At 38.8% G+C, this 27,656-nt stretch overlaps 1 protein-coding gene across 1 annotated transcript in view; it reads right to left on the bottom strand.

The window, feature by feature from the left end:
• GABRA5 (gamma-aminobutyric acid type A receptor subunit alpha5) overlaps window positions 1-27,656 on the bottom strand; it is an 82,172-nt gene that overhangs the window by 41,672 nt on the left and 12,844 nt on the right. Inside the window, 5 exon segments of the mRNA XM_030317582.1 lie at window positions 22,526-22,584; window positions 22,586-22,747; window positions 22,858-22,869; window positions 22,871-22,926; window positions 25,263-25,384. Coding sequence (XP_030173442.1) covers window positions 22,526-22,584; window positions 22,586-22,747; window positions 22,858-22,869; window positions 22,871-22,926; window positions 25,263-25,384 — 411 coding nt within the window.

The following is a 27,656-nucleotide window of genomic DNA, read 5'->3' as shown; positions in this document are numbered from 1 at the left end:
CGAACTCACGGACCGCGAGATCGTGACCTGGCTGAAGTCAGACGCTTAACCGACTGCGCCACCCAGGCGCCCCTCAAGTATGTCTTTAATAATAAAGTATAAGGCCAACAATACCATAATGGAGGAGAAAGCAGATAGAAGAGGCAGTGGAATCAAACAGACCCTTCAACTCTCATCTCAGTCTCCATGTACTTATTGTGTTACTCAACTATCTTGGGCATAAACTATCATCTAAAAGGGATTATAAAGTTTATTATACAGTGCTGTTTTAAGCCCTGAATATAAATATGTAATACAATGCCTGACACATGATAGATGTTTTAAAAATTCTAGGAAAGAAGTAAAAGTGACATCATCAAAAGTAGTGAATTAAGGAACATGCACAAATGCAATGAGTAAGGTGACAAAAACTGTCAGCATATTTTTTTTTTTTAGAAAACTAGAATCTAATAAAGAACTTACAACAGCCAGGAGAATACTTAATGAAGAAAAAGAATACCTGAATTTTAGTGAGCAAGCTCTTTGGTATTTGAACTTATTCTGTTACCAGTCCTCATTTTCTAGCTCTGCAGTGGCCTTGAAAATGGCAGCATGCATTCCTGCTGGTTGCTGGTAAGAGGAGCAGAAGGTGGATTGCTGAAGGAATGACTCAGAGATTTCCAGGGCTGGGGTGTCCTCTAAGGGATCATTTGTTCAAAACATTTAAATACAAATATATTCACTGCAGCCATGGTGCAATGTATACAGCTGGGCAAGCAAAAGACAGACTGAAAAATCTAGGAAGGAGAGGCTAGGGAAAGAAACTCTTGGGGAAGTAAGGGCTGGAAAGCTCCACATATTCCAGAGAATCTAGAAAAATGTGTGCATGCCCAGGATTGGATGCATGTTTAGAAAAGACCCAAGAAGACTAAATTCTCATCTTCAGCTGACCTAAAGGCATTGCACAAGCAAGACATGAAAGCTATGGAAGTTGTAAACTGCCTAAGTAATGAAGGAGTGCCCAACACACACAGAACTTAGCTGCAAAGACTAAGAGAGTTTTCATTTTTTGGGCATTGTTCCAAGTTTTAATAACACATAAATACAAATGCCAGGATTATTATATTTTTGGTTATATCCCCTCTCTTATCCAATATGATTTAAAAGACAAATTCATAACATGAGAATTATAAATCTATGTTTGTGACCACATTATATTAAAAGATCTAATTTGTTACAGTAGAAATATAAAGGAACAAAGCTATATGAGCAAAGTTTATATATATCACTGAAACTAAGTTGGTATTAATTCAGACGTGATTGTCATGAATTTGGATGTTAATTTAAATCCAGAGTAACCTCTAAGAAAATAATTAAAAATATATACAGTAAGAGAAATGTGAGAGAATTAAAATGGCACACTAGGGAAAAATGAATTGAACACAAAAGAAGATACTAATAGAAGAATTAAGAAATAAAAAAGAAATAAGACATACAGAAAGCAAACAGAAAAAAGGCAAAGTCCTTTCTTGTCAGTAATTATATTAAATATAAATGGAGTAAAACTTCAATTAACAGCCAGAGACTCATAGAATCAATAAAGAAATATGAACTATGCTGTCTGCAACAGCATAAATATGATAAATTGAAAATGAAAACATAAAAAAAGACATTCTATTCAAACCATAATAAAAAGAGAACCTTAAGACCAAATTTGTTATAAAAGACAAAGAAAGACACTATACAATGATAAAAGGCTCAAACTATCAAGAATATATAGAAAGTATACACATAGATGAACCTCACTTCAATACACCACTTTCAATAATGGTTAGGAAAACTGGACAGAGTATTGACCAGAAAACAGAAGACTGAAACAGAAGACACTATAAACCAATGAAACCAAACAGCCATATATAGAACACTCCATCCAACAACAGCAGAATATACTTTTTTTTTTTTTAAAGAGCACATGGAACGTGATTCAGGATAGACCATGTGTTCAGTCACAAAACAAGTTTCAATAAATTTAAACATATTGAAATCATACAAAGAATTTCTTGTGATCATAATGGATAAACCTAAAAATGAGTAACAGAAGGAAATATGAAAATTTCACCCCATGTGGAAGTTAAACAACACATTCCTAAATAACAAATGAGTCTAAACTAAATCACAAGAGAAATAAGAACACATCTTTGAGATGAATGGAAATAAAAAACACAGCATACCAAAACTTATGACATGCAACAAAAGCAGTCCTCAAAATGAAATTTAGAGCTGTAAATGCTTAAATTAAAAAAGAAGAAAAATCTCATAGCAACAACCTAATTTCATATATTAAGTACTGGAAAAAGGAAAGCAAATTAAACCCAAAGCTAATTGAAGGAAGAAAATATTAAAGACAGGATAAATTATATAAAGAACAGAAAAACAACAGCCTACTGGGCTTACAAAGAGGTCTTAGAGCTTAGGGCATAGCACATGCTAAGTAGTGATGTGAAAGCTCTCAGGGACATCAACACGAATGCCAGTCTTTCACACTAAAGATGCTGCTGTTTTCAATTCCTGAATCTCTTCTTTCAGATTTCTGAATGCTCTACATAATGAGTGGGAAATTTTAGCTGCTTTTATAATGTTATTTAATATGTTTTAATAACCTAGTATCTTTTCAATGATGACACCACATCCTTCTTTTGGGGAGCTAATATAAAGTATAGTGTTGCAGCATGTGGGTGCAAAGACAGACACTTGATGTACTAAGTGATGCTAAGAAGACTGAGTTCAAGGGTGGCCACATCAGAGTGGCAGCCTGCATCCTCTATGATGCAAGGGCTTGGGCTGTTTTCTGTTGGCCTTTATTTACTGAGCAAAGAGGATTTCCTTTTCTATACTCAGAGACTTGACAGTGATTTTCTACCTGCCAATCATTTCTCTCAATTTTAATCACTGTGGTTTTCCTCTCAATCTCTTCTTCATAATTCACATTTCAAAATGCTCTATTTTCTACTATGGCAAATTCCTTGTTTTATTGAGGTGTAGGAGACATACTAATATTTTATTAGGTCAGGTATATATATATAATGATTCAACAATTCTACACACTATGAAATGCTCACCACGATGAATATAGTTACTATTTGTTACCATACAGCTATTACAATATTATTCATTACATTCCCTATGCTGTACTTTTCATCTCCATGACTTATTTATTTTATAACAGGAAGTCCATACATCTTAATCTTCTTTGTCTATTTTACCCATCCCTGCACGCATCTCCCCCCTGCCCACCATCAGTTTGTTGTCTGTATTTATGAGCCTGTTTCTGGTTTTTTTGTTCATTTTTTTTATGAATGGATAAAGAGTACATGCTATATATGCATATACACACACATGTAATGTAATATTAGTTATTGTGCCATAAAATAAAAATGAAATCTTGCCATTTATAACAACGTGGATGGACCTAGAGGGAATTGTGCTAAGTGAAATAAGTTAGAAAAAGACAAATACTATATGACCTCACTTACATGTGGAATCTATAGAAACTCATTTTGTGACAGTCTATAATTCCTACAAAGCAGACAAATATTCTAGATTATCTGGAGTTTCTGTGAATCAAGAAAGGCTTCAGGTTTCTCTCACTATTCTTCAAATTACTAAGTTCAAGCCTACCAGTACCCAAGGATCATCAACTTATAAAAGGTGAATTATTTTAGAAAAGGTGATAAAACAAGCACTACAAAATTCCTCCATGGGTCAGCCGTGTCCTCAGTACACAGTGGATTCCCTAAAAGTGGCATTGATTGGTCTAAACCATGCTAGCTAGGTAAATGGTGGTCCCTGGAAGAGGCAGTGCAGTATGGTAGAGAAATAATAAAAAGCAGCAGTATGGTTAACAGCTGCTTAACCAGCTGGTTAACAAAAAACTAGGGAATCAGTCACAATTTTAAAACTCTGGGATGAGTTTCAGAACTTGGCAGGATGTGCATGAGGGTATGGTATCCTGTGGGCCATTAATAAGGGCTTGACTGTGTTTAAAGCATATAGGTAGATAGACAGTAGTTGGACCCATAGAAGCAGATCAGTTTTCAGAGAAGAAAACCAAGAGTGACACTAGAAGACAAAACACTAGAGGAACCCTACTTTCTGTTAGCCCCAGGTACGTCTGTATGTCCACACAGCCAAGTCTCAGTTAAATTATGTACAGCATAGGGCAAAATATATACCTAACCTCCTCTAGAGACAGCACACAACACACCTTGAGTGGCTATGAATAACAGGTTTTAGCATCCTTCCTAGTGAGCAAGGAAAGGAATAGTTCTGGTGACCGGAGGTTACAGGAAAATACAAGCAGTGAAGAATAATGAATGTTTTAGTGCCCCAGTGTTCTGAAGGCCAAGAGATGAAGATGAAGGAAAACTGAGGGGAAACTGGATGTGACTGGGAAAAGATCCTTGCCAACCTTGGACCTGCTGTTATAAATAGGTGACAAAGAAAGTGCTAAAGCCCAAAGCTGTGAGTAAACGCGTGTTGTCCTGTGCATAATGCGGGCTGTACACAGAAGCACCTCCTGTGTGAGGCTCCAGCCCAGGCAGATATTGTGTCAGAAACCTTGCCTGCACCCATCTCATTGATGACTCTGACACAAGGAGATTCTATAGTGACTGTTCTAATCTTCCCGATGGGAACCAGACTCTGAGAGATGATGTTGCCCGGTGAAGTGGCAGAGCCAGACTACTGCCAGCCTGTCTGATGAATAAAGTTTATGGACCATGGTTAGTCTCTTTCTCTTTAAGTAGCCCAAGTGTTCAGAGAGAATCGTAGTCATTACATGGAAACATGGATCCCTTCCAGAAGGGTTTTATTTTGGTGGTTTTTTTTTTTTTTTTTTTTTTTTTTTTCTGAACTGAATGCTGTAGCTGCTGTACATGGTGGTCCCCATGCCATAGGTCCAAGCCTCCTGCACCCTGCTGTCTGGGGAAGGACTTTCTCACCTGGCGACTTTTTTTTTTAGTCCTTTACTACCGTTTCATGAAGGATTTTTACATTTGACTTCTATTTTAGAAGTGTGTAATTTTACAAGTTATGTGAATAAAATCCCAAGATACGATGAAGAAGTTTTTTTTTCCTTCTATAATTTACAGACCTAGCATTATTATAAAAATGTTCAAAACTGACCTAGCCCTTATTTTTCACCTGGTGATTTTGACATGGCTTCTGACCTCATGACTTCCTCTCCTATTAAATGGGAATGGTGGTTCCTAGTCCTACACAGATATGTGAGGAGGAAAGGAGATATGTGGCCTATATGGGTGGTCAGGAAAGGGTCTGATCCTTTCCTTAAAATTTCCCACAGCCCAAAGTAAAAGTAACTAGCCCCAAATATAGGGATCCTTTGAATCAGCCCCTGTCCATCATTTAGGTCTTATTCCTGCTACAGCACACACTTCTAAACTACTTGATTCTGATACTTTTACATTTGTACATTTGTCCCTATGTCTAGAACACCCTTACAACTCCATCCCTTACCCCAACTCCTCCTCCTCAAGACTCAGCTCAGATATCATTTCTGTGAACACGTTGCCCCTCCCCAACCCACAAAGCCAGGCCCCTGCCCCTTGGTCACTGTGTATTCCCAAATATGCCAGCCTCCATCTCTGTGACATCCAGGTTCCATGGATGGTGTTCAATGCACAGTTTTTCAAGTAATTTTAAATTGATGAAGAGATAGAGCAAGTGGAGAGAAAATGATGGTTAAGTGAAGGGCTGAGCAAAGGGAGGGAAGCAGTCAGACTGTGGGTCAGCTCATGGGATAATTGCTTAGTTATTTAAATGGACACTCAGGATTAGTCCAAACAGATCCATCTTGCCTCTCCTTTCCCTGGTTAATAATATACTTTCAATAAGGAGATTAAAGTCTATCCTCTCACTCCCTCCCCTCGACACACACATGCCCACACATTGCTCCAACTCCAGTACTGACATCTTCATGAAGAATATTCTCACTAACTCAATTGTGCACCAAGAAAACAGAGTGGGGAGGGGGGAAGGAGTATGTCCTTCAGAAGCATTTGAAATTTTTGGTTATCTATGTAAACAAAGCATAGCGTATATGATTGGGGCCTGACAGAACACAAGAGATGGAGGTAAACACCAGCCCAGTGGACACCATCCAGAGACAACCAGGAAAAGATCATGTCTGTCTGCCAACCCCTAAGCATGAGCTCTGGTACACTGACCACCTGCTGTCCAGAGCTTTGTCTCTGCTACTCCACATGCAGGGAAATGGTTTAGTAATTTACTGAGAATCAAACATAAAACACCTAGTTTGATTGCATTTTGTATGTGCTACATACCTTCACTTAGCAGTCTCAGCGACTACACAAGCTCAATTTATTTAAAACAAAATTCAACCTTTCTTTGACCTTCTCAAGAAACCCTGGTGCCCTTAAAGTGCCCCCATTCACTCATTCCTTCAAATCATTTTCTTGATTTAAGGAATATTTGAGGAATAGCACAACTTCTGCAAGACAGATGGGAATCATTTTTGACATTTCTTATACATCACTCCATATCAATTCTATCAGCAAATCCTGTCAATCCGCACTCCAAAATGACTCTGTCCATTTTTTTTTCCTATGGCTTCAGCCTCTGGCAGAGTCTTCCTTATTTCCTGCCTAGATATGGAAAGCACCCCATAAAAGCTCCTTAATTCCACTTGGAAGCCTGATTTCTTTAAACTATATTTTTTCACAAGGCAGCAGATTCCTAAGCTTAAATCACAGTAGAGGTCCCCAATGCATTTTGTAGAATGCACCTCACTCCCCACATCAGCCTGTGCTTATTTCCTTAAAAATACTGAGCTCTGCGCATCTACTCATACCCCTTTTCTTACCCACCCAATGCTGCCTCATTTGCAAAATGACTTAAAGAAGCCATTCTGGCACTACTCCCAGCCTAAAGGGCCCCTCCGATTATTCTCCCATGTTCTTTTTCTTCTCTGTGTCTGAATGCTAACAGATAATAACATTTCCTAAGTTTATATTTAATAGTGTGTATTTACTGACCTTATTAATATTACGTAAAGCATTGTGGAGAAAAATTAGGTTCAACTGTAAACAAAAATAATTTCAATAACAAAAATTAGATTAGCAATGTTTAATATTTCCTTATTGAACGTCTATTAAAATACTTATAGTCTATTTGGTCATTCACACTTTTTCAATGCTTTTTTTTAAAAATCACTCTAGTTAAAACATTGTAGGAAAGTGACATCATCAAAATGGCAACTTAGGAGAGTCCGGTATCTCTCAGAGATCCCACAAAGATCAACAATTAGCTATCCACAAACAAAAACAGCTCTGTTAGAGACCTGGAGTCCACTTAAGAAACTTTAGCAACACAGTGGAACAAACACCTGTGGATAACCACACAGAAAGGATAGGAAGACAGCTTTACTTTGTTGCATCATCCCACCCCCACTCCAGCTGGCATTATTCAAAGCCAAGAGGACACCCCCCCAGGTAGAAGAGTATCCCTACCAGCGAAGGAAGAGCTAAGTGAATGACCAGCTTCCCTGGCCTTTTGAGGCACCACATAAAGTTCCCACTTCAGTTACACTCAACTGAGACTGGCAATGTTGACACATATGGAGGTGGTGAAGAATAAGGAATAAACATAGGGGCTGCCAGCAGTAGCCACACAGCAGGTGCAAGAGTGATTTACAGTAATCTGCTCTGCAGACAAACTAGTAGGTTTTACTACTGAAGAAACCAAAGGCAAACACAGCCAAAGTGGAAACCCTGCAGATTCTGCCAGCTTTTGCCCCTCAAGTATTCACATTCACCGGTGCCAGCTGGCTGAGTTCCTCTTCACTGTACCCCTGCCAGAGCCCAAGAACTGCAGCTAGCCCCTCCAGCTGTGAATAAGCATCTTCCAGCCTGATCCTTGTCACCAGTCTCTACCACCATGTACCTGTGGTATAACCCAGCAACTACGGTAGTGCACACAGACATCCAAGGCTTCTGTGTTGCCAGTGAGGCCACAGTTGGGCCCAGGCCTTTCCTGGCCCCCACCAGTACATGCAACCAGCCCCTGCCACTACACAGTTACCTGCAGCTGGCTCCTACAGCCAGTGTATGCACACCACTGGTTCTGGCCACCACAGCCACCTGCCCTGGTTCCTAGGCACAGACCATGGAGATGCTGCTGAGGACCCAGCAGCCATCACAGCCACTCAGTGAAGTGTTTGCCAAGGACCACACAGTTGTTAGTGCAGTGGAACCCAGTGACTGAGGTGAAGAGACATCATGCCCCCTGGACTGAGGGTCACACATGGTCTGCATTTGGTCCCGTATGCCACTAGACTCAAGGTAATATCACCATCTCGTATGCCCCCACCAGTAATTGAAAGGATTCCCTTCCAGAAATCAGTCTAGAATGTCTGAAAGAGGGTATTGTTTCTTCAAACGTGCAGACAACCATTCAAGGCTACAGAGTTCACAAAGAATCAGGGAAACATGACTCCGCTGAAGGAATACAGTAAACCTCTTTTAAATTACTCCAAAGAAATGGAGATCTAGGAATTGCCCAACAAAGAATTCAAAATAATTATTCTAAAGATGTTCTGAGAGCTACTGGGGAGCACAGATAAATAATTTAACAATGTCAGGGAAATAATCATGGTCATAATAAGAAGATCAACAAAATATAAAGAAACAAAAATATAAAGAAACAAAGAACTAAAAACAACCAGTGGGGCTGAAAAAGACAATGACTACACGGATTCAATGGAGAGCTTCACAAGCAGACTTGACCAAGAAAAAGAGAGGATCATTGAGCTAGAAGACAGATCAATTGAAATTATCCCATCAGAGAAGTTAAAAAAGAATGAAAATGAATGAAGAAAACCTATGGAATTTATAGGACACCATCAAGGAAAAAAAATGTATCATCATCAGAAAAGAGAAGAGAGGGAGATGGGAGTAGAAAGCTTATTTAAAGAAATAAATAAGAATGTCCTAAACCTGGGAAGAGATTTGGATACCGAAGTCCATGAAGCTAGTAGGTCACCCAAAAATTTCAACCCAAAACAATCTTCTCCAAGACAAATTATGACCAAACTGTCTTATATCAAAGACACATAGAATTCTAAAAGCCTTAAGAGAAAAAAATTCTATCATACAAGGGAACCCCCACAAGGCTATCAGTGGATTTTTCAGCAAAGACCTTGCAGACAAGGAGAGAATGAGATGATACACCTAAAGTACTAAAGCAAAAGAAAAAATGCCAACAAAGAATACTTTACCTGATAAAGTTGTCCTTCAGAAATGAAGGTGTCATAAAGACTTTCCCTAACAAACAAAAGCTGAGGGAGTTCATCACTACTAGTCCTGTCTTATAATAAATGCTGAAGAGAGTTCTTCAAGCTGAAATTAAGGGACACTAATTAGTAACATGAAAACAAATGAAATATGTAACACACTGGTAAAGATAAGTATATAGACAAATTAAGAACACTCTGTATTACTCTTATATGGTGGTATGTTAACCATCAATACTAGTAAAAAGGGTAAAGGACAAAAAGTATTGGGGCACCTGGGTGGCTCAGTCAGTTAAGAGTTCTGCTCTTGATTTTGGCTCAGGTCATGATCTCATAATCTTCAAGCCCCACATCAGACTCTGCACTGACAGTGTGGAGCCTGCTTGGTATTCCACCTCTCTCTCTCTCTCTCTCTCTCTCTCTGCCACTCCCCTGCTCACGCTCCCTTTCTCAAAATAAAGAAATAAACTTAAAAAAAGGAAAAAAAGTATTAAAAATAAATATAGTTACAATAATTCATTAATGATACACAATATAAAGAGATAAATTCTGACATTAAAAACAAGTGAGCAAGGTAGAGAATTTGTAGATGATTGAGAATAAATTTTTATCAGCATAAAATAGATTGTGATATTCATAAGTTTTTAAAAATTTTTTTACACTGGGGCGCCTGGGTGGTGCAGTCGGTTAAGCGTCCGACTTCAGCCAGGTCACGATCTCGCGGTCCGTGAGTTCGAGCCCCGCGTCGGGCTCTGGGCTGATGGCTCGGAGCCTGGAGCCTGCTTCCGATTCTGTGTCTCCTTCTCTCTCTCTGCCCCTCCCCCGTTCATGCGCTGTCTCTCTCTGTCCCAAAAATAAATAAACGTTGAAAAAAAAATTAAAAAAAAATTTTTTACACTTTATTTTTGAGAGAGAGAGAGAGAGAGACAGAGAACAAGTGGGGGAGGGGGGAGAGAGAGAAAGACAGAGAGAGAGACAGAATGCAAATCAGGCTCCAGGCTCTGAGCTGTCAGCACAGAGCCCCACTCGGGGCTCAAACTCACAAACCGTGAGATCATGACCTGAGCCAAAGTCAGATGCTTAACCAACTGAGCCACCCAGGTGCCCCTATTCATATGATGTTTTATGGAAGCCTCATGTAAATATCATTTCACAAAGGAAGACAACAAGAGAGAGGAAAGGAGTAAGGGAACTACCAAACAGCAAGGAAACAATTAATAGAATAGCATTAGTAAGTTCTTATCTGTCAATGTAAGTGGATTAAATTTTCCAATCAAAAGACATAGCGTGGCCAGATGGATAACTAAACTAGACCCAATTACATATAACCTACAAGAGATTCAATTTAGCCTTATGGACATACATGGGCTCCAAGTTAATAGATAGAAAAAGATATTCCATGCAAATGGACATGAAAAGAGAGCAGCAGTAGCTACACTTATATAGGACAAAATAAATTTTAAGCCAAAAAAAGATAAAAATAGATAAAGAAGGTCATTATATAATTTTAAAGAGGTCAATTCATCAAGAAGATAACAATCAGAAATACATATGCACTCAACATGGAAAACCTACATGTAATACGAAATGTAAAACCTAAATTGAATACTAACAGATCTGAAAGGAGAAACCCACAATACAATACCTCACTTTCAACAATGAATAGTTCATCGAGACAGAAAATCAACAAGGAAACATTGAACTTGAACCATACTTCAGACCAAATGGACCCGACAGACATAAATAACTATTTTCCAACAAATTGGATAATCTTGAAGAGATAAATAAATTCCTAGAAACATACAACCTACCAACACTGAATCAGAAAGAAATAGAAAATCTAAACAGATGAATAATGAGTAAGGAGATTGGATCAGCAATCAAAAACTTCCAAAATAGAAAAGCCCAGGACCTTACAGTTTCAGTGGTAAAATCTTCTAATATTTAAAGAATTAACACCAAACCTTCTCAAACTTTTCCAAATAATGAAGAGGAGAGAAGACTCCAAAATTTATTTTACAAGACCAGCATTACCCTGATACCAACACTGGACAATGACACTATAAGAGAAGAAAACTGAAGATCAATTCCCCTGGTAAATACAGATGCAAAAATTCACAATAAAATATTAGCAACTTGAATTCAACATTATATTTAAATGACCACTGTATGGAACCACAGAAGACCTGAATAGCCAAAGCAAACTTGAAAAAAAGAAAGCAAAGCTGGAGGCATCACAATTCCAGACTTTAAGTTATATTACAAACCTTTAGCAATCAAAATAGTGTGGTACCGGCACAAAAGTAGACACATAGATCAACAGAACAGTTATAAAATCCAGATAAACCCAAAAACATATGGTCAATTAATGTTCAACAAAGAAGAAAAGAATATCTAATGGGAAAATGACTATCTCTTCAACAAATGGTGTTAAGAAAACTGTACAGCTGCATGCAAAATAATGAAACCACTTTATTATATTATGCACACAAATAAATTCTAAGTGGATTAAAGACATAAATGTGGGACCTGAAACCATAAAAATCCTAGAAGAGAATACAGGAAGTAACTTCTTTGACATTGGCCATAGCAAATTCTTTCTAGATATGTCTCCTGAAGCAAGGGAAACAAAACCAAAAATAAACTATTGGGATACATAAAAATAAAAAGCTTCTGCACAGTGAAGGAAATAATAAACAAAACTAAAACAAAACCTACAGAATGGGAGAAGATATTTTCAAATGACATATATGATTAAGGGTTAGTATCCAAAAATCTATAAAGAACTTATAAAGATCAACATCCAAAAATGAATAACACAATTTAAAATGGCAGAAGACACGGATAGACATTTTTCCAAAGAAGACATACAGATGGCCAGCAGACACATGAGAAGATGCCCAAATCACTCATCATCAGGGAAATGCAAATCAAAACCACAATGAGAATCACCTCACACCTGTCAGCATGGCTAAAATCAACAACACAAGAAACAACAGGTGTTGGTGCGGATGTGGAGAAAGGGGAACCCTCTTGCACTCTTGGTGGAAATGCAAACTGGTGCAGCTACTGTAGAAAATAGTATGGAGGCTCCTCTAAAGTTAAAACTGAAACTCCCTATGATCCAACAATTGTACTACTGGGTATTTACTCAAAGAATACAAAAATACTAATTCAAAGGTATGCATGCACTCCAATGTTTATAGCAGCAATCTACAATAGCCAAATTATGGAAGCAACCAAAGTCTCCATCAGCTGATGAACTGATAAAGAATATGTGGTACATATACAATGGAATACTACTCAGCCATCACAAAAGAATGAACATTTGCCATTGCAACGACACAGATGGAACTAGAGAGTATTATGCTAAGTGAAATAAGTCAGTCAGAGAAAGAAAAAAAAACATATGATTTCACTCATATGTGGAATTCAAGAAATAAAACAAATGAGCAAAGGGAAGAAAAGAGAGGGAGAGGCAAATCAAGAAACAGTCTCTTAGAGAACAAACTGATGATTACCAGAATGGAGTTGGGTAGGAAGATAAGTTAAATAGGTGATGGGGATTAAAAAGTACACTCATTGTGATGAGCACTGGGTGATGTATGGAAGTGTTCAATCACTGTATTGTACACCTGAAACTAATATTGCACTGTATTTTAACTAACTAGAATTTAAGTAAAAACTAAAAATAAAGTACCATACACCATGATCAAGCAGGATTTATTCCTGGGATTCAAGGATGTTTCAATGTACACCAATCAATAAATATGAAACACCATATTAATAGAATCAAACATGAAAATGATATGATCATCTCAATAGATGCAGAAAAAGTATTTGACAAAATACAACATCCTTTCATGATAAGAAACACCGAACAAATTGAGTATAAAGGAACATAACTCAACACAAAGAGGCCATATGACAAGCCTATAGCTAACATTATACTCAATGATTAGTTTGAAAGCTTTTCCTCTAAGATCAGGAAAAAGGCAATAGTGCCCACTCTGACCTCTCCTATTCAATGTAACACTGGAGAAATCAGTGAAGAAAAAGAAATAAAAAGAATCTAAATTGGAAGTAAAGAAGTAAAACTGTCTTTGTTTGCAGACCATATGATCTTATATTGAAAGAATCCTAAAAACTCACAACCAAGAAACTGTTAGAACTAACAAATTAAGTAAAGTTGCAGGGTACAACACCAACACATAACAATTAGTTGTTTTTCTCTACACTAACAATGAAACATCTGGTAATGAAATAAAGAAAATAATTCCATTTACATTGGCATCCAAAAACAATAAAAGACTTAAGAATAAATTTAACCAAGGAGATGAGAGGTCTGTATGCGGAAAACTACATGACTCTGATGAAAGAAACTGAATGAAGAAAATACAAACACAAATCCTGTGTTCATGAATCAGAAGAATCAATATTGTTAAAATATCCATATTACCCAAAGCCATCTATCGATTCAATGCAACCCCTGTCAGAATTCTAATGACATTGTTCACGGTAGTAGAAATAACAATCCAAAACTTCATATGGAACCACAAAAGACCATAAATAGCCAAAGCAGTCTTAAGAAAGATGAACAGAGCTGGAGGCATCACACTTTCAGATTTCAACTATATTATGAAGCTGTAATAATCAAAGCAGTATGGTATTGTCTTAAGTACAAACACATGGACCTATAGAACAGTATCAAGAACCCAGAAATAAACTCTCATGTATACAACCAATTAATGCTTGACAAAGGAGCCAAATAAACTATCAGGAACAAACAGTCTCTCCAATAATTTTGGGAAAACTGGACAACCACATGCAGAAGAATGAAATTGGAACCCTATGTTGTACCACTCACAAAAAATAACTTGAAATGGACTGAAGATTTAAATATAAGACCTGAAGCCACAAAACTCCTAGAAGAAACATATGGGAAAGCTCCCCAAAAATCTTCTGCAAATCAAAATAAATAATCATCAGTATGAAAAGGCAACACTGGAATTGAGCAAAAAATTTGCAAATCACATATGTGATAAGGGATTAGTTTCCAAAATATATAAAGAACTCATATAATTCAATACCAAAAAAAAATCTAAATTTTAAAAATGTGCCGAGGCACTGAAAGGATGGTTTTCCAAACAAGACACAAATGGTTAACAGAAACATGAAAAGGTGCTCAATTATCACTATCAATCAGGGAAATGTGAATCAAAATCATAATGAGATATAGCCTCACAGCTGTCAGAATGGCTATCACCAGAAAAACAAGAGATTAAAAGTGTTGACAAGGATGTGGAGAAAAGAGAACCCTTATACACCGTTAGTGGGAACATACACTGGTATAGCCACTATGGAAACAGTATGAAGGTTCCTCAAAAAATTAAAAATAGAACTACCATATGATCCAATAATCTCATGTCTCAGTATACATCCTAAGGAAATAAAACTCAGATCTCAAAGAGGTATCTGCATTCCCATATTCAGTGCAACATTATTCACAATAGCCAAGACATGGAAACAATCTAAGTGTCTTTCTATGGATAAATGGATAAAAAAAATGTGGTATATATGTAAAATGAGAAACACGGAATACTGTATTACATACTTCAAAGTTGCTAAGAAAGTAGATCTTAAATGTTCTCACCAAAAAAAAGGGGGGGGGTAATTATGTGATATGATGGAGGTGTTAGATAATGCTAAGGTAATAATCATTTTACAATATATAAGTGTACCAAATAAACATATTCTACATATGGAAAATTAGATCTCAGAAAAGCTGGAAATAAATATATAAGTAAATACCGTAGCATAAATGTTTTAACTATCCTCAAACTATTTTAAAATGTTATTGAAGTCTGAGGATTCCTGGCATCCTCGGGCCGTCATCTTTTCTTCATCCCTATTGGCTTACATGCTGTATGTGCAACTGTGATCAGGGACAGTGGACAAAGATGAGCACTAAAATAATGTTTCTGCTTCTCTGAAACCAGGCTTATTTGCAATGGAACTTTCCATGATGACCTAAATGTCCTACATCTATTCTGGCCAATACTGAAGCCACTCCACATCCAGCCATGGCCTCTTGACATAGGCAAGTATGACTAAGGAACTGAATTTTAAATTTTATTTAGTTTAACATGCACTATGTGTCTATTGGCTACTATGTTGGACACCACAGATTACTGAAAACAAAACAAAACAAAACAAAACAAAACACACAAAAACTGATTACCCCAGGCCACTTGGGAAATAATTTTCAGCACGGATGACTCTGCCACTTTTCCTTCTCTATAAGCATCAGACAAATTCCTAATTATTTCAAGGTAAATACAGAAATCCTCACTGCATTGGCCATATTACCGAGGCAATGACCCCCTTGAATTTAACACTACCGAAGGTACTTGACTAATATTTATGGACCATCTCAAATTCAAAGCATGGAGAGAGTATGCATGGGATGAGATAATCAATTTCAGAATACTAAAGGACCGTAATCTTAATTGACAATAGGAGGGCTGGTTATTTACTTTTCTCCAGGTGAAGGGAGGGAAGGACTTTTTCAGCATCCCCTTGATAATAAGTCAGCACTCTGGTGACCCAGTGATTTGGTGGTAGATGCAAGCTAACTACAAGCTAGGGAAAGAGTGGGTCTAAGGATGCATTTTTGGCTCTGAGCAACCTCAGGTCTATTGCAGATGTGCCAGCTGCATTTCCACGGGAACACATTCCAGAAATGCAACAGTCTATTTTCCTTAAAAGTGTTTCCGTAAAACCAGTGCTTTACTCTAATCTGATAAAGTAACGGGGTACTGAGGAACTCTATCCTAAATTGGCATGGCACCATCTGCTGGACATTATTTTCACACATGTTGGCCAAAAGGAGTGCATAGAAGCAACATAACTTCTTAAATATTATATTGAAATAGATATGGGCAGGTGGATTTGGCATTTGAGCTCTAGTGATAGTGTAATTCCTCAGCTATCAACAGGTAAAATGATGGTATTAAATTCTTAGGGTGCTATGAGTTTGTTTCTGAAGCACCCAGCACATAATAAAGGCCACATATGTTTCTGAAAAGTAATTAACAGCCCAGCATAGGTAGTTCTTTCTTTTCAGACATTACTGAAGCCTGAACCTTATCTTTGTGAGGCTGGGGGCCTGGAGCCAAGACCCTATCCAGCAGCTGCCTGGGGCTTTCTACCCAGAGCCTCCCAACCACCACCTCCAAAGAGTGGTCACTAGAAATTCCTGGCAATCTTATAAAGATGTGGCTCTTAGCTTGCAGGTGGCTCATATCCAAGAAGGTCCCTGCGTAGATAAGAAAGCCAAGAGTGGCACCAGAAGCCTAGGTTCTCTCTCACTAGGAGAGAATGTCTGACAGCCTCTGTGAGGTCAGAACCTCAGAAGACAAAAATGTGCTAGAGGTGGCCCATTTGCAAAGGATGAAGTGGTCCTTCATGAAATGTGTGCCTCAGTCCGAAAGTCCAGACTGACTAGATTGAATTGACCCAGAATAATTCCAGTCATGTTTTCAAACCAAACATGCAAGAAATATGTATTAATATGTCCTCACTTGTGTCCCACAAGTACACATTGTTAGCCAAACATCAACTGAATCTTTACAAACTGGCAGAACCTAAGCACTGAGCATGTTTATGAAAGAGAAATTCTGTAGGTCTCTTTTCTCAGTCCCTCAAAGTAAGTTCTGAGAAGTGAGATAGCCAGACTGAGAGAAGGAAGTCCCATGCATTCCATTATCACTGTTCAAGGGCCAGCCCAGGTGCCAGTTGCAGGGACCAAGATCACTCTGGGTGCCATAAATCACAGAGTATCTGCAAGGTGAGTCAGGGTGACAACAGGCTGATGAAGAACAGGAGGCTTCAGGAAGAAGTTTTGGAGAAGTCTCAGGTTTCTATGACTGAAGATACTGAGCGAGGATATGGGTGTGTGCTTGGTGGGTGACAGAGATCAGAGAGGTGGTGTGCAGGACAGCTTGCACATCCCCAAATTTAGAAACAAAGATCATTCTCAGCCAAGTCAGTGCAGGAGCTGTTATATGAGAGTAATTTCTCAAAGGGAAAGAAGAAACTCGATGTGACTAGAAACCTCAGGATGAGTCAACTTTTAGACACTGGTTGCTAATTACTTCTCCTGTAGCAAAAAGGGGCAGTACTCCATTTTCATCCTTGCATATGAGATGTCAGGGAGGAAGTGATAGAAATGATAGAGATGATCTCTACTCCCACTGCTGGTGAAAAGGAAATTGCTGCAGATTTTCTAGAGAACAACTTGAAAGTGGGTATCAAAAGCCTTATCTTTTGGCCAATTCTTGGAATTTATCACAAAGATACAATTATAAGCTTGCATGGCAGTGTTGTTTATTACATGGAAAAAAATGGAAATGACAGGAATTTTTGTTAGACACCATATAATGACAGGATATTACATGATGAAATGTGATGGACCATGAGGTTTCAGAATGATGTTTAGTGACAGGGCAGGGGAGAAGTTTCCACTATATTTCAAATTATAAAAGCTGCTTACAAATAGTTTTCAGAGAATGAGAACACTCAAAAACTATAGCAAAGTGTGTAATGATGCACACAGATATACAGAGGTGTACATGTGTGCTTACACACATAAACACATGTACATGATACACCACCAAACCTTTAACATTGATTCTCTTGGCCTGAGAGTTATCAGAACTAATTTCCATATCTGGCAATATCTATGTTTCACATATTTTTAATTCATATTTGATCTTTGTTATTAAAATAAGTGTTAACTTAAAAATTGCAAGATTAGCAATACATCTGTCGGTATCATGAAAGACATTTTAGATAGACACTGGTGTGTGCACGTGTGTATGTATAAAAATGGATATATAGATGCTTGTATGTGTATATAGGCACACATACACATTATCAGTGCCCTGTTAAAAACTTCTAATTATAAATGCATAATTTCCTTTAAATATATTTTCCACAAGTCAAACACATATAATATACATATACATTCCTTCAAGTACTTGTACTATCACTTAACGGATGCTGCCAATCACTATGCAAAAATGTGATTATGCTGCCTCCCAGTGGCCATTCCAGGAATAAGTGTATATATTACCAGTTATCCAACTTTCTCAGACCCTAGAGCTACACAATTTAGGAAGAAAGAAAATGAAAAACAACAATAAAAATCACTCTAAGAGATATTGGATTCATGAGTACTAAATGATACAGTTAGGACTGAGCTTAAGTCAGCCTAACCCTAAGGTGCATGCTCTTTTCACTACATCATAGTCCCTTAATTCAAAGCAGTGCTTTCTACTGATGAAAATGTAAATGGAGTGTTAGCATTCATAAAGATATGCCATTCTATTAAGAGAAGTGCTTTAAAACACATGTAATAAAGATGGTTATGAGATCTGTTTGTGCAGGAAACTTTGAGGAGAGTTTATTATTTTAAGGAATGGATGATAGATCTTCCATGATGCATGTAAAGAAGTATTTTAAAACAATGGTAATAAACTAACTTAAAGTTCTGTACTCATTTGTTAGGAAAAGACTGTTTCAGTGCTTTCACTACATCAGTGCATTCTATGACCCCCCATAGCACAATACTCAGCACAGTAAAATGTCTCTTATTACAGGCAAACGCAAAGTGATCTTGGGTGGAATGACAGCCAGATTTTCAGAGACAGGCAGAAGTCTGTGGTACTAGCAGAGTCTGCCTTGTAGTAAGTTCTTTCTTGCTTATGGTTTCCTACACAAGAAACTAAGAGAGACTTGCTCTTCTGCCAGAGCCCAAAGACTAGGAAAATATGCCCTAAAGTGGGCCTCACTGTGCATCTCCCAAGAGTTTGAACTATTAGAAGATGTGGGAGAGGGGACATCTGGGTGGCTCAGTTGGTTGAGTGTCCGACTTTGGCTCAGGTCACAATCTCACGGTTCATAGGTTCAAGCCCTGCCTCTGGCTCTATGCTGACAGCTCAAAGCCTGGATCCTGCTTCAGTGTCTGTCTTCATTTCTCTCTCTCCCCCTCCCCTGCTCATTCTCTCTCTCTCTCTCTCAAATATAAACATTAAAAAAATTTTAAAAATAAGATGTGGGGGACAGGGAGATGAGAGTAGGTCACTGTCTTCCAATTTATGTGCTCATAAAAGAACATGGATCACCAGATTTGGCATGCTTCCTGAGAGACGTGGTAGTCCTATATCACATGGGCTTGCTGGGTAATGGCATTGGGACATGCTGCAAGTGAGGACAACCACAAGTTCTACCCAGGAAATAGAACAATTAGCAAGGCTGGCCAGAAGGACAAGTCATTCAGTCCCTAGATAGACTATGTCAAGCTCTGGGCTCTGCACCTCTTCTCTCTCAGCCCTGCAAGGGGAAGGCCCAGGAAACTGCTGCACTGAGGTTCCCATTTGAGGATTCCTGGCCACTTGTCTAATGTCTGAAGTACAACTCTAGGGATGATTCTATAAAATGTATCACTCTGTTTGCCAAAAGACTGTCCTCAAACAAATTGTTTAGTACTCTATTAAGTGTCCTCTCCTTGAGGGTCCAACAGGAAATATTTGTTTGTACTCTATGGAATTATCCTGAGCAGCTGATGATTTTACCTTTACATCCTATAAACAGATGACCCATTGGTGGTAGAAAGTTCTTTAGAACCAAAATTGACAATGACTTCCAGGCAAGCACCTAAGGTTTTTGGCACACATTTGGGGAGTGTGTATCTCAGAATACTACTTTACTATTCAAATGATATCTGGACCATGGAGAAGATTTTACACAAAAACCATAATCTGCATGGAGTTATTTTAGAGGTGGTAACAGTACTTTATTAGATATTTGTCTCAGTGCATCACAGGAACCCTAATTGTTCTACACTTTCATATTTCATCTTTTTCATTAGGTCTCAAGTTTGAATAAAAATGTAAAAAAATATAGTTTTAGCTGGAAAATGTACTAAATTTTTTATATTCCTTCCAATGTTTGGTATCATAAGTAACATAATAATAGAAATCTTTGCCCATAAAGCTTAGTCTATATTTCTAATTATTTCCTTAAGATTGACATTACATGGGAATTCCTGGATCTAAGTATATCATTGGTTTCGCAAGGCTTGACAGGGGTGACCCAAGTGCCAACCAGAAAAGCTGTAACAACAAAGGGGTGGGGGCGCTGAGACACCACTGGCCTTTTGATTAGTCACATCACACTGTCTTTGCCAAATCAATAGGTAAAATGCCATCAAATTATAGCTATAGTTCTTTCACATTAAAATTCATAACACTTTCAACTGGAACTATTTCCACATTCCAAATGTATCTGACTGGAAGAGAAAATCATTATCAACTTTGAAAATCATTAGCAGACTTCCTCTACATAAACAATGAAAAATTCTACTGCTGACAAGTTGCTCTGGTTCTCACTGTCCTCCTTCTGGGGATGACATTTGACAAGAGTAAGAAAAGGCTATTATATGTTTAGTAATGTTGCAACCCTCCAATTTTCAAATGTGGTGGATTAAACAAGGAAAATGCTAAGACTGAATTCAAATTCCTGCTGCCCTTTCTCACTAGCTATGTGACCTTGGGCTGATTATCAAACTTTCTGAGCCTTGTTCCCTTTTTTGGTTAATGGAAATGGTGTCACCTAGTGGCCATGCTGTTTGAGGACTGAAGGACCTGTGAATTTGCCAGGTACACAGACACTCAGTAAGAGGCCCTTCTGCTACCTCTTCCCCCTCTAAACAAGGAGCCTACCTCACCACCCTGTTTGAACAATCATAGTCTTGGATCCAAATATAATCTTTTAGTGATACAAACCAGATGTGAACCACGGACAATAACCTGTGAGGACTAGGGATATTTTATTCTATGAACAGAGTGAAGGTGCCACAGCAGGCTCACATGGTGCCCCCACATTAATGGCATCTAATCATTCATCCCAACCGGCATCTTCCAAGATCTGGGACTCTTCACATCTACCCTCTGCTGGACAAGGCTAAACAAAGTGCCCTTGGATTCACTGCACAGACTACCTTTACAAGAATGATGACCCAAGGACTAATTTTCACCACTGAGATATTTTGTAGCTTTTCAACATACTTCTCTGCATGGAAAAGGCACTGTCCTGGGGCACTGATGTTCACAATGCATGCTTCATCCATGGGCATAACATGTTCAAGATCAATGTAGGAAAAGGAAAGAGTGAGAAATGGAACAAAATGCTATGGTATGTATTACAAGCTCATTTACCAAAATCCTTATTGGACTGTTATATAAAAAAATTGCTGTCAAATAGGTTTGGGACACAATGTATCAAACATTCCTCAGGACATATGTTAGGACATGCAGCCTCAGAAGATGACAGCATCAATGTTATTTCCACTATGATGACTTCTTTTAAATTGAAGTTTATTGTGAAGAATTCTAAGTAAGGAATTCCAATAATTCTCATATAAATACATGCTGTTTTTTAAAATTTTATTTAGCTTTAGTGCTTTTTTAATTCTTTTGACTTAAAATAATCTTTTCTTGAAAATACTTAGGCCCACCATGGAAACTGAAAAGCTATGAAAGAGACTTTCTTGCCAATTTATTGATTTACTCAGATGCAATGAATAATTCAGAACAACAAAAAAATGACTACTGTCATTTTAAATTAGGAATACTAAATTTAACCTCAGCATTGGAATGTTATCAGAGCATATGAGAAACGGGCTTTTACAATTTACAAGAGTGCACACTGCAATAAGAAAGGACCCCCATAGCGGGTTTAAATAAAATTTTATAAAATAAATCTCCCTAGCTTACATATTCTGGGTCACTCTCTCAAAGATGTATTCGATCTTGAACCAAATAAACAAGTGGACCGATAGCAAACACATGGACCTATAGCAGTTCAAGGAAAATAAGCTATATGGACATCAGTATGGGCAGGTCAAAAAGTAAAAATCACCCAAGCACGCATATGCGCGCACACACAGCAATTTTTGAACTCAATAGGCTGCGGGACCCTTGGGGTGAGGACTGGTGGCTACGTTTGCCCTGCAATGGGCCCCTGGCCAGACACGCTGCCAACCCCCCCCCCTCCCGCCCCACCCACCACTCAACCTCTAGCGCTGCACCAGGGTCTGGGCTAAGCCATCGCCACAGTGCTGTGCGCGCCCTCTCCCCACGCTGTGCCGCTCACCGCATGGTGTAGAGCAGCGTGCCATCGTCCTCCAGCCTCAGCAGCTTGTTGGGCGTGGTTCATATTGTGGGCGATGGACTTCTTCCCGTTGTGAAAGAATGTGTCTGGGGTCCAGATTTTGCTGGCGAGAAGATTGTTGAGAGGGAGGCGCTGCATGGGCCCTTTAAACCGAAGCCTTTCATCTTTCCAGCTTTGTCGGAAAAACACATCTATGGTATATTCCTAATGCAAAGGAAGGCAACCAGGTGATGCCTTAGTAGAGAAGGCCCTTAGGGGAGTTGGTTCAGTGCCTATTTAGAATGATCTGGGCGGGGCCATGCCCTGAGACCTACCATTTCCGTGTCGGGATACTGGGCCAAAGCTGGTAACGTAGATGTCCGTCCGCACCTGAGTGATTCGCTCTGAAACACAGACACAGGTTCCGCCTAGGCACCGAGCTCACATGGAACCACCCGTCATAGCGTATTTATGTCCTTAGTCCGGTAACCAATTTCATTCTTGGCAATCAGAGGGCTTTGATAATGTGTTTTTTAAATTTGGAGGACTAGACTAACACCAAATGAAATCAAACTGCTCCAAATTATAGCAGGAACTAACATATCCATCACTTAAGGAAAGGGTCTTAGCTCTCATTACACTTCTTGCCCCTTGGGGGCAGTCGTGAACAGAGCAGAGAGGGATCCTGGTTGTTTGGCCTTGATTGGTCTTTAGTTTCCTCCTCCGTAAACCTGGAACAGTAATTCCAACCTCACAGTGCCTAACCTCACTCTCCTACAAACAGCTGCTTTCCAAAGGGTTAGGCAATTGTGATGAGGGGATAAGATTTAAAAGAATCTCTAATCAAAACTGCAGTACTAGGTGTTCTCTGAGGAAAGGATGTGTGACTTGGGACAAGACCACTTGAAAAGGAAGACCCACTTCCTTATATGTCACCTTATATGTCATTTGAATTGTTAGAAATTTCTATCATGAGAGACTATTATAACAATTAAAATTATTAAAATATATATGGCAATAAAAGTAACTAATAATATTGAGGGGAAATTTGTGTGTGTGTTTCTTGGGCATCACCTTGCAACACCCTGTGGTCATGAATGAGGACAATAGACTATACTACAGTCCACCATTAATAACCCCAAACCACTGGATGGTATCACCACTGACTCAGAGCTTCAGGGGTCAGGGCTTTTTCTCCCTGCATCTCATTGTGTGGTAACCATATATGTTACCACATACCAAATACATGGTGTGTATTTATATGTGTGCAGGTGTACTTCTTAACTTAAGGTATGGTGCTGTGTGCTTTCAGCACCTGTCTTCCCACTGAGATGCCTGCCCCAGCAGGCAGCCCCTTTGGCTCTATGTGGTGTCCTCAGGATCCTGCTCCACAGGAGTGTGACACATCCTGGGTGAATGAGAGAATATTGTATAGCAACAACTCATTGATTCTCTACGTGTTTTGATCCTTGTGGATGTGTTCAAAGGGACAGAGGCTGCTGGACACAGGAGACCCAGGGACATAACTCAGAGGGTGGAGGTAAGGGGGTGTCAAGGAGAGGCTTTGTGGACTTTTCTTTGCCAAAAAGGTAGAGAATGGCAACTCATGCTTTAAGTGAATCTCCCTGTTAGAAATGTAATAATGAAGGGCATCTGGGTGGCTCAGTCGGTTAAGTGTCTGACTTTGGCTCAGGTCATGATCTAGCAATTTGTGAGTTTGAGCCCGCAATTGGGCTCTGTTCAGATGGTTTAGAGCCTGGAACTTGCTTTGGATTCTGTGTCTCCCTCTCTCTCTGCCCCTCCCCTGCTCGCACTCTGTCTATCTCTTCCTCAAAAATAAATAAACAAAAATGTAATAATGGAAAAGAACTACTTTTTCCTCTAAGAATGTAGTTGTTAGAGGGTCTCAAACTTACTTAATGGAGTAAGTTCAAATGCACTACATCTAAATGGACTCGAGTCAATGGCATTGCAAATGCCTGGAAACAGCACACAATTCTCAGCACAAAATTAAGCTGTGCTAAATTGAACCCAGAAAGTGCATTTTGCTATCCACTTATTTTTATCAATTTCCATGGGGTTAAAGTAAATACAATGATTAGTGAAAAGATTAAACATAATATATAAGATGGAAAGAACAATTGTATTAAACAGTGTATTTGTGAAAAAGACTTGCATCAGTACAAAAGTAGGAACTTGATTATAAATTATTTCTTAACTTAAGGTAGTGTTGGCTTTAGTAACACCTAAGAACTGGTTCCTCCTTAAATGAAGCAGAATGGATGTTGGGGGGGGGCGCCTGGGTGGCTCAGTCAGTTAAGCAGCCGACTTGGGCTCAGGTCATGATCTCTCGGTCTGTGAGTTCAAGCCCCACGTTGGGCTCTGTGCTGACAACTCAGAGCCTGGAGCCTGTTTCAGATTCTGTGTCTCCTTCTCTCTGACCCTCCCCTGTTCATGCTCTGTCTCTCCCTGTCTCAAAAATAAACAAAACGTTAAAAAAAAAAAAGAATGGATGTTAGGATTATCTAAGGAAAAGGGAGTTTGCATGGAGACCACATCCCCCAGCTTCTTGTACCTAGGTAATGAATATAAAGGATGTAAGAACCTTGGCAACAACTATCAGTTTAAACTCTGGCAAAAAACTCCTTAATGAATTGGTTGAATCACAGCAGATGTGAGCTTGAGACTAAGTGTAAGCTTTTTCTGGGGTCTAGCGGGCTGCAGCTGAGAACCCACTCACCTCCAAGGCCAGGCCGCAGTCTATTGTCATAGCCATCCAAGAGCCCATCCAAGATTCTGGTAAATATTGTGATGTTGTCATTGGTCTCATCTTTTACTGAACTGGTTGGCATTTGTGAAAAGCTTTTTAACAGAGAAACAAGAGTTAAAACTTGCATTAAGAATTTAAAAATTCTTCTCAAAATACAGAAAACAAAAACATAATATGGTGACTTGTCTTGGAGGGAAGGCACCTGAAAACAGTCTCTTCTACTAATCCAGGATATTGTTTTCATAAATAAGCCTTAATTCTTGAATTTCCAGAGAGTGTGCTGGCTCGGGCTGTTCGTCCTGACATCATGCTCAAAAATCCATCCTTCCCTGATTCCGAGGCACAGTGTAGCCATTTTTAAAACAATAGCCACTATCCATAGACTAGCAGAACCTAATCCACTCTTAGGGGATTTCAGAAGTTTGGTTTAAATACTGAAAAACTGAGTCTTCATATTAGTGAATCACCTGTGATGAGCAGTGGGGTGTGGAGAGGACATTCAAAATCTATGCAATCTGAAAGATAAGATTGTTGGGCCCAAATTTCACTGCATCGCTAATTGGGAGCATTTGTGCTATGAGGAATATGCAGAATATGGTGATAGAAACAATCATATGGTGATAGAAACAAAAGTTTATGAAATCTCTCTGGGCTTCCCTACTCATCAGCACTGCCTGTTGCTGGCACATTCAGGTCCAGACAAAACAAAGCACATGACCCAGGAGCCATGAGGTGTAAAGACCAGTCTGAAAGCCCTTATTAGGGTTTACCCAGAATTGCCTCAGATAAGGGACTCGAGAAGCACAGTATTCTGAATGACCCAGTATGTCAGACTTATAGTAAAACCCCAAGAAAAGCAGGCTGAACCTTCAAAGAAAAACCCAAGAACAATTCTGGTTTTCCCAATTCAGTGAAGTTATCCAGGCCCCAAAAGTTTATGTAGATGGGGCAAATGGAAATGAGAAACTGCCCTCTGCAGATGTGGGTAAACTGAAGAAGTTACTTGGGAGGGAAAGAAAGTCACCGGTCTAGAAGATGGTAACACACCTCAGAAACACGGATCGCACCACAGGATTCTACAGCTGCTTTCAAATCTTGCAAAAAGCGAGATGTTGGAATTTTCAAGAACTCAACATACACATTTGGTGTGGATAAAAGGAGAACTTATGCAGCTGAAAGCCAGCTGTGGGCCCCAGGAAGTTAGCATCCTTGGCGCTTGGGAGAAGAACAGGAGACCCCTGGAACTTCTCTGAAGTGCCTGCTGTGGTACCCCGCTCTCCATGTGACTATTTCTTTTCCATAAATTGTCTGAAATGAGAGTGACTGACCATCAGCAGTTGGCTGCTGAGAGTAGAATTGATGTGTGCTTGCCCCACCCAGTTCTTGAAACTTGGGTCATTTTTATCGATTGCATCTAAACAAATCAATTCTTTACTGCTCTGAAGCTATTCCGTTTGAATGAGAGAGTATAAAGTTCTTTTGATCTAATTTTCACATCATCATTACTGCATATAATTGAATCTCTAACAAGCTAAAATTCAGTCCTGTTCGTATGCAGCCCAGGATACAATATTTTACTCTGGGACTTAGTGTTTGAAAATATTAAATTCCCTTTCTCTGACATCCGCTGTAGTCACACTTTAGAATGATGAAGAACTCAGTCTCATAGACCTAATACCTGGACAAAAGGCCTTAATACTGCCTTCCAGATTTGTGAGAGAAAGAAACAGTGATATTTTGCATTTGCCCAGTTGTGTAAACTGCTCAAACGACATCTGGCCTCACTGTCCACCTCGTACGATGTTCATAACTTTTATCAGTAAGTTTGGTCATTCAGTTCTAAGCTATGTCTAAATGTCCAGTTTGGGGGCAGGGCCAGTCTTCACTGGCTCTCTAACTTAGAATAGAGGGGAGAACATACACACTAGCAGAAAAAGATATTACTTCCATGTGCAATCTACAAAAGACAAACTTGTAGAAACATAGTAGAACGGTGGTTACCAGGGGCTGAGTGGGGGAAATGGGATGTTGTTCAAAGGGCATACACTTTCAACTAGAAGATGATTACATTCTGGAGATCTAATGTACAGCATAGTGATTATGGTCAACAATATTGTATTATAAGCTTCAAATTTTCTAAAAGATTAGATCTTAAATGTTCTCACCACACAAAAGAAATGATAATTATGTGACATGATGGAGGTATAAGCTAAGGCTACATACTGTAATATATAAATGTATTAAATCAACACATTATACTATCAATTATATTTCAAAAATTTTGATTAAAAAATAACATCACTATCAGAAAAAAAGAAAATCATACCAATGTTTCAAATATTTTTCTATGTTATTTATTACCTG

This window comes from Lynx canadensis, chromosome B3, assembly GCF_007474595.2.
Source record: "Lynx canadensis isolate LIC74 chromosome B3, mLynCan4.pri.v2, whole genome shotgun sequence".
NCBI lineage: Eukaryota > Metazoa > Chordata > Mammalia > Carnivora > Felidae > Lynx > Lynx canadensis.
The sequence above is the reverse complement of the archived record's forward strand: the minus strand, read 5'-3'. Positions and strand labels throughout refer to the sequence as shown.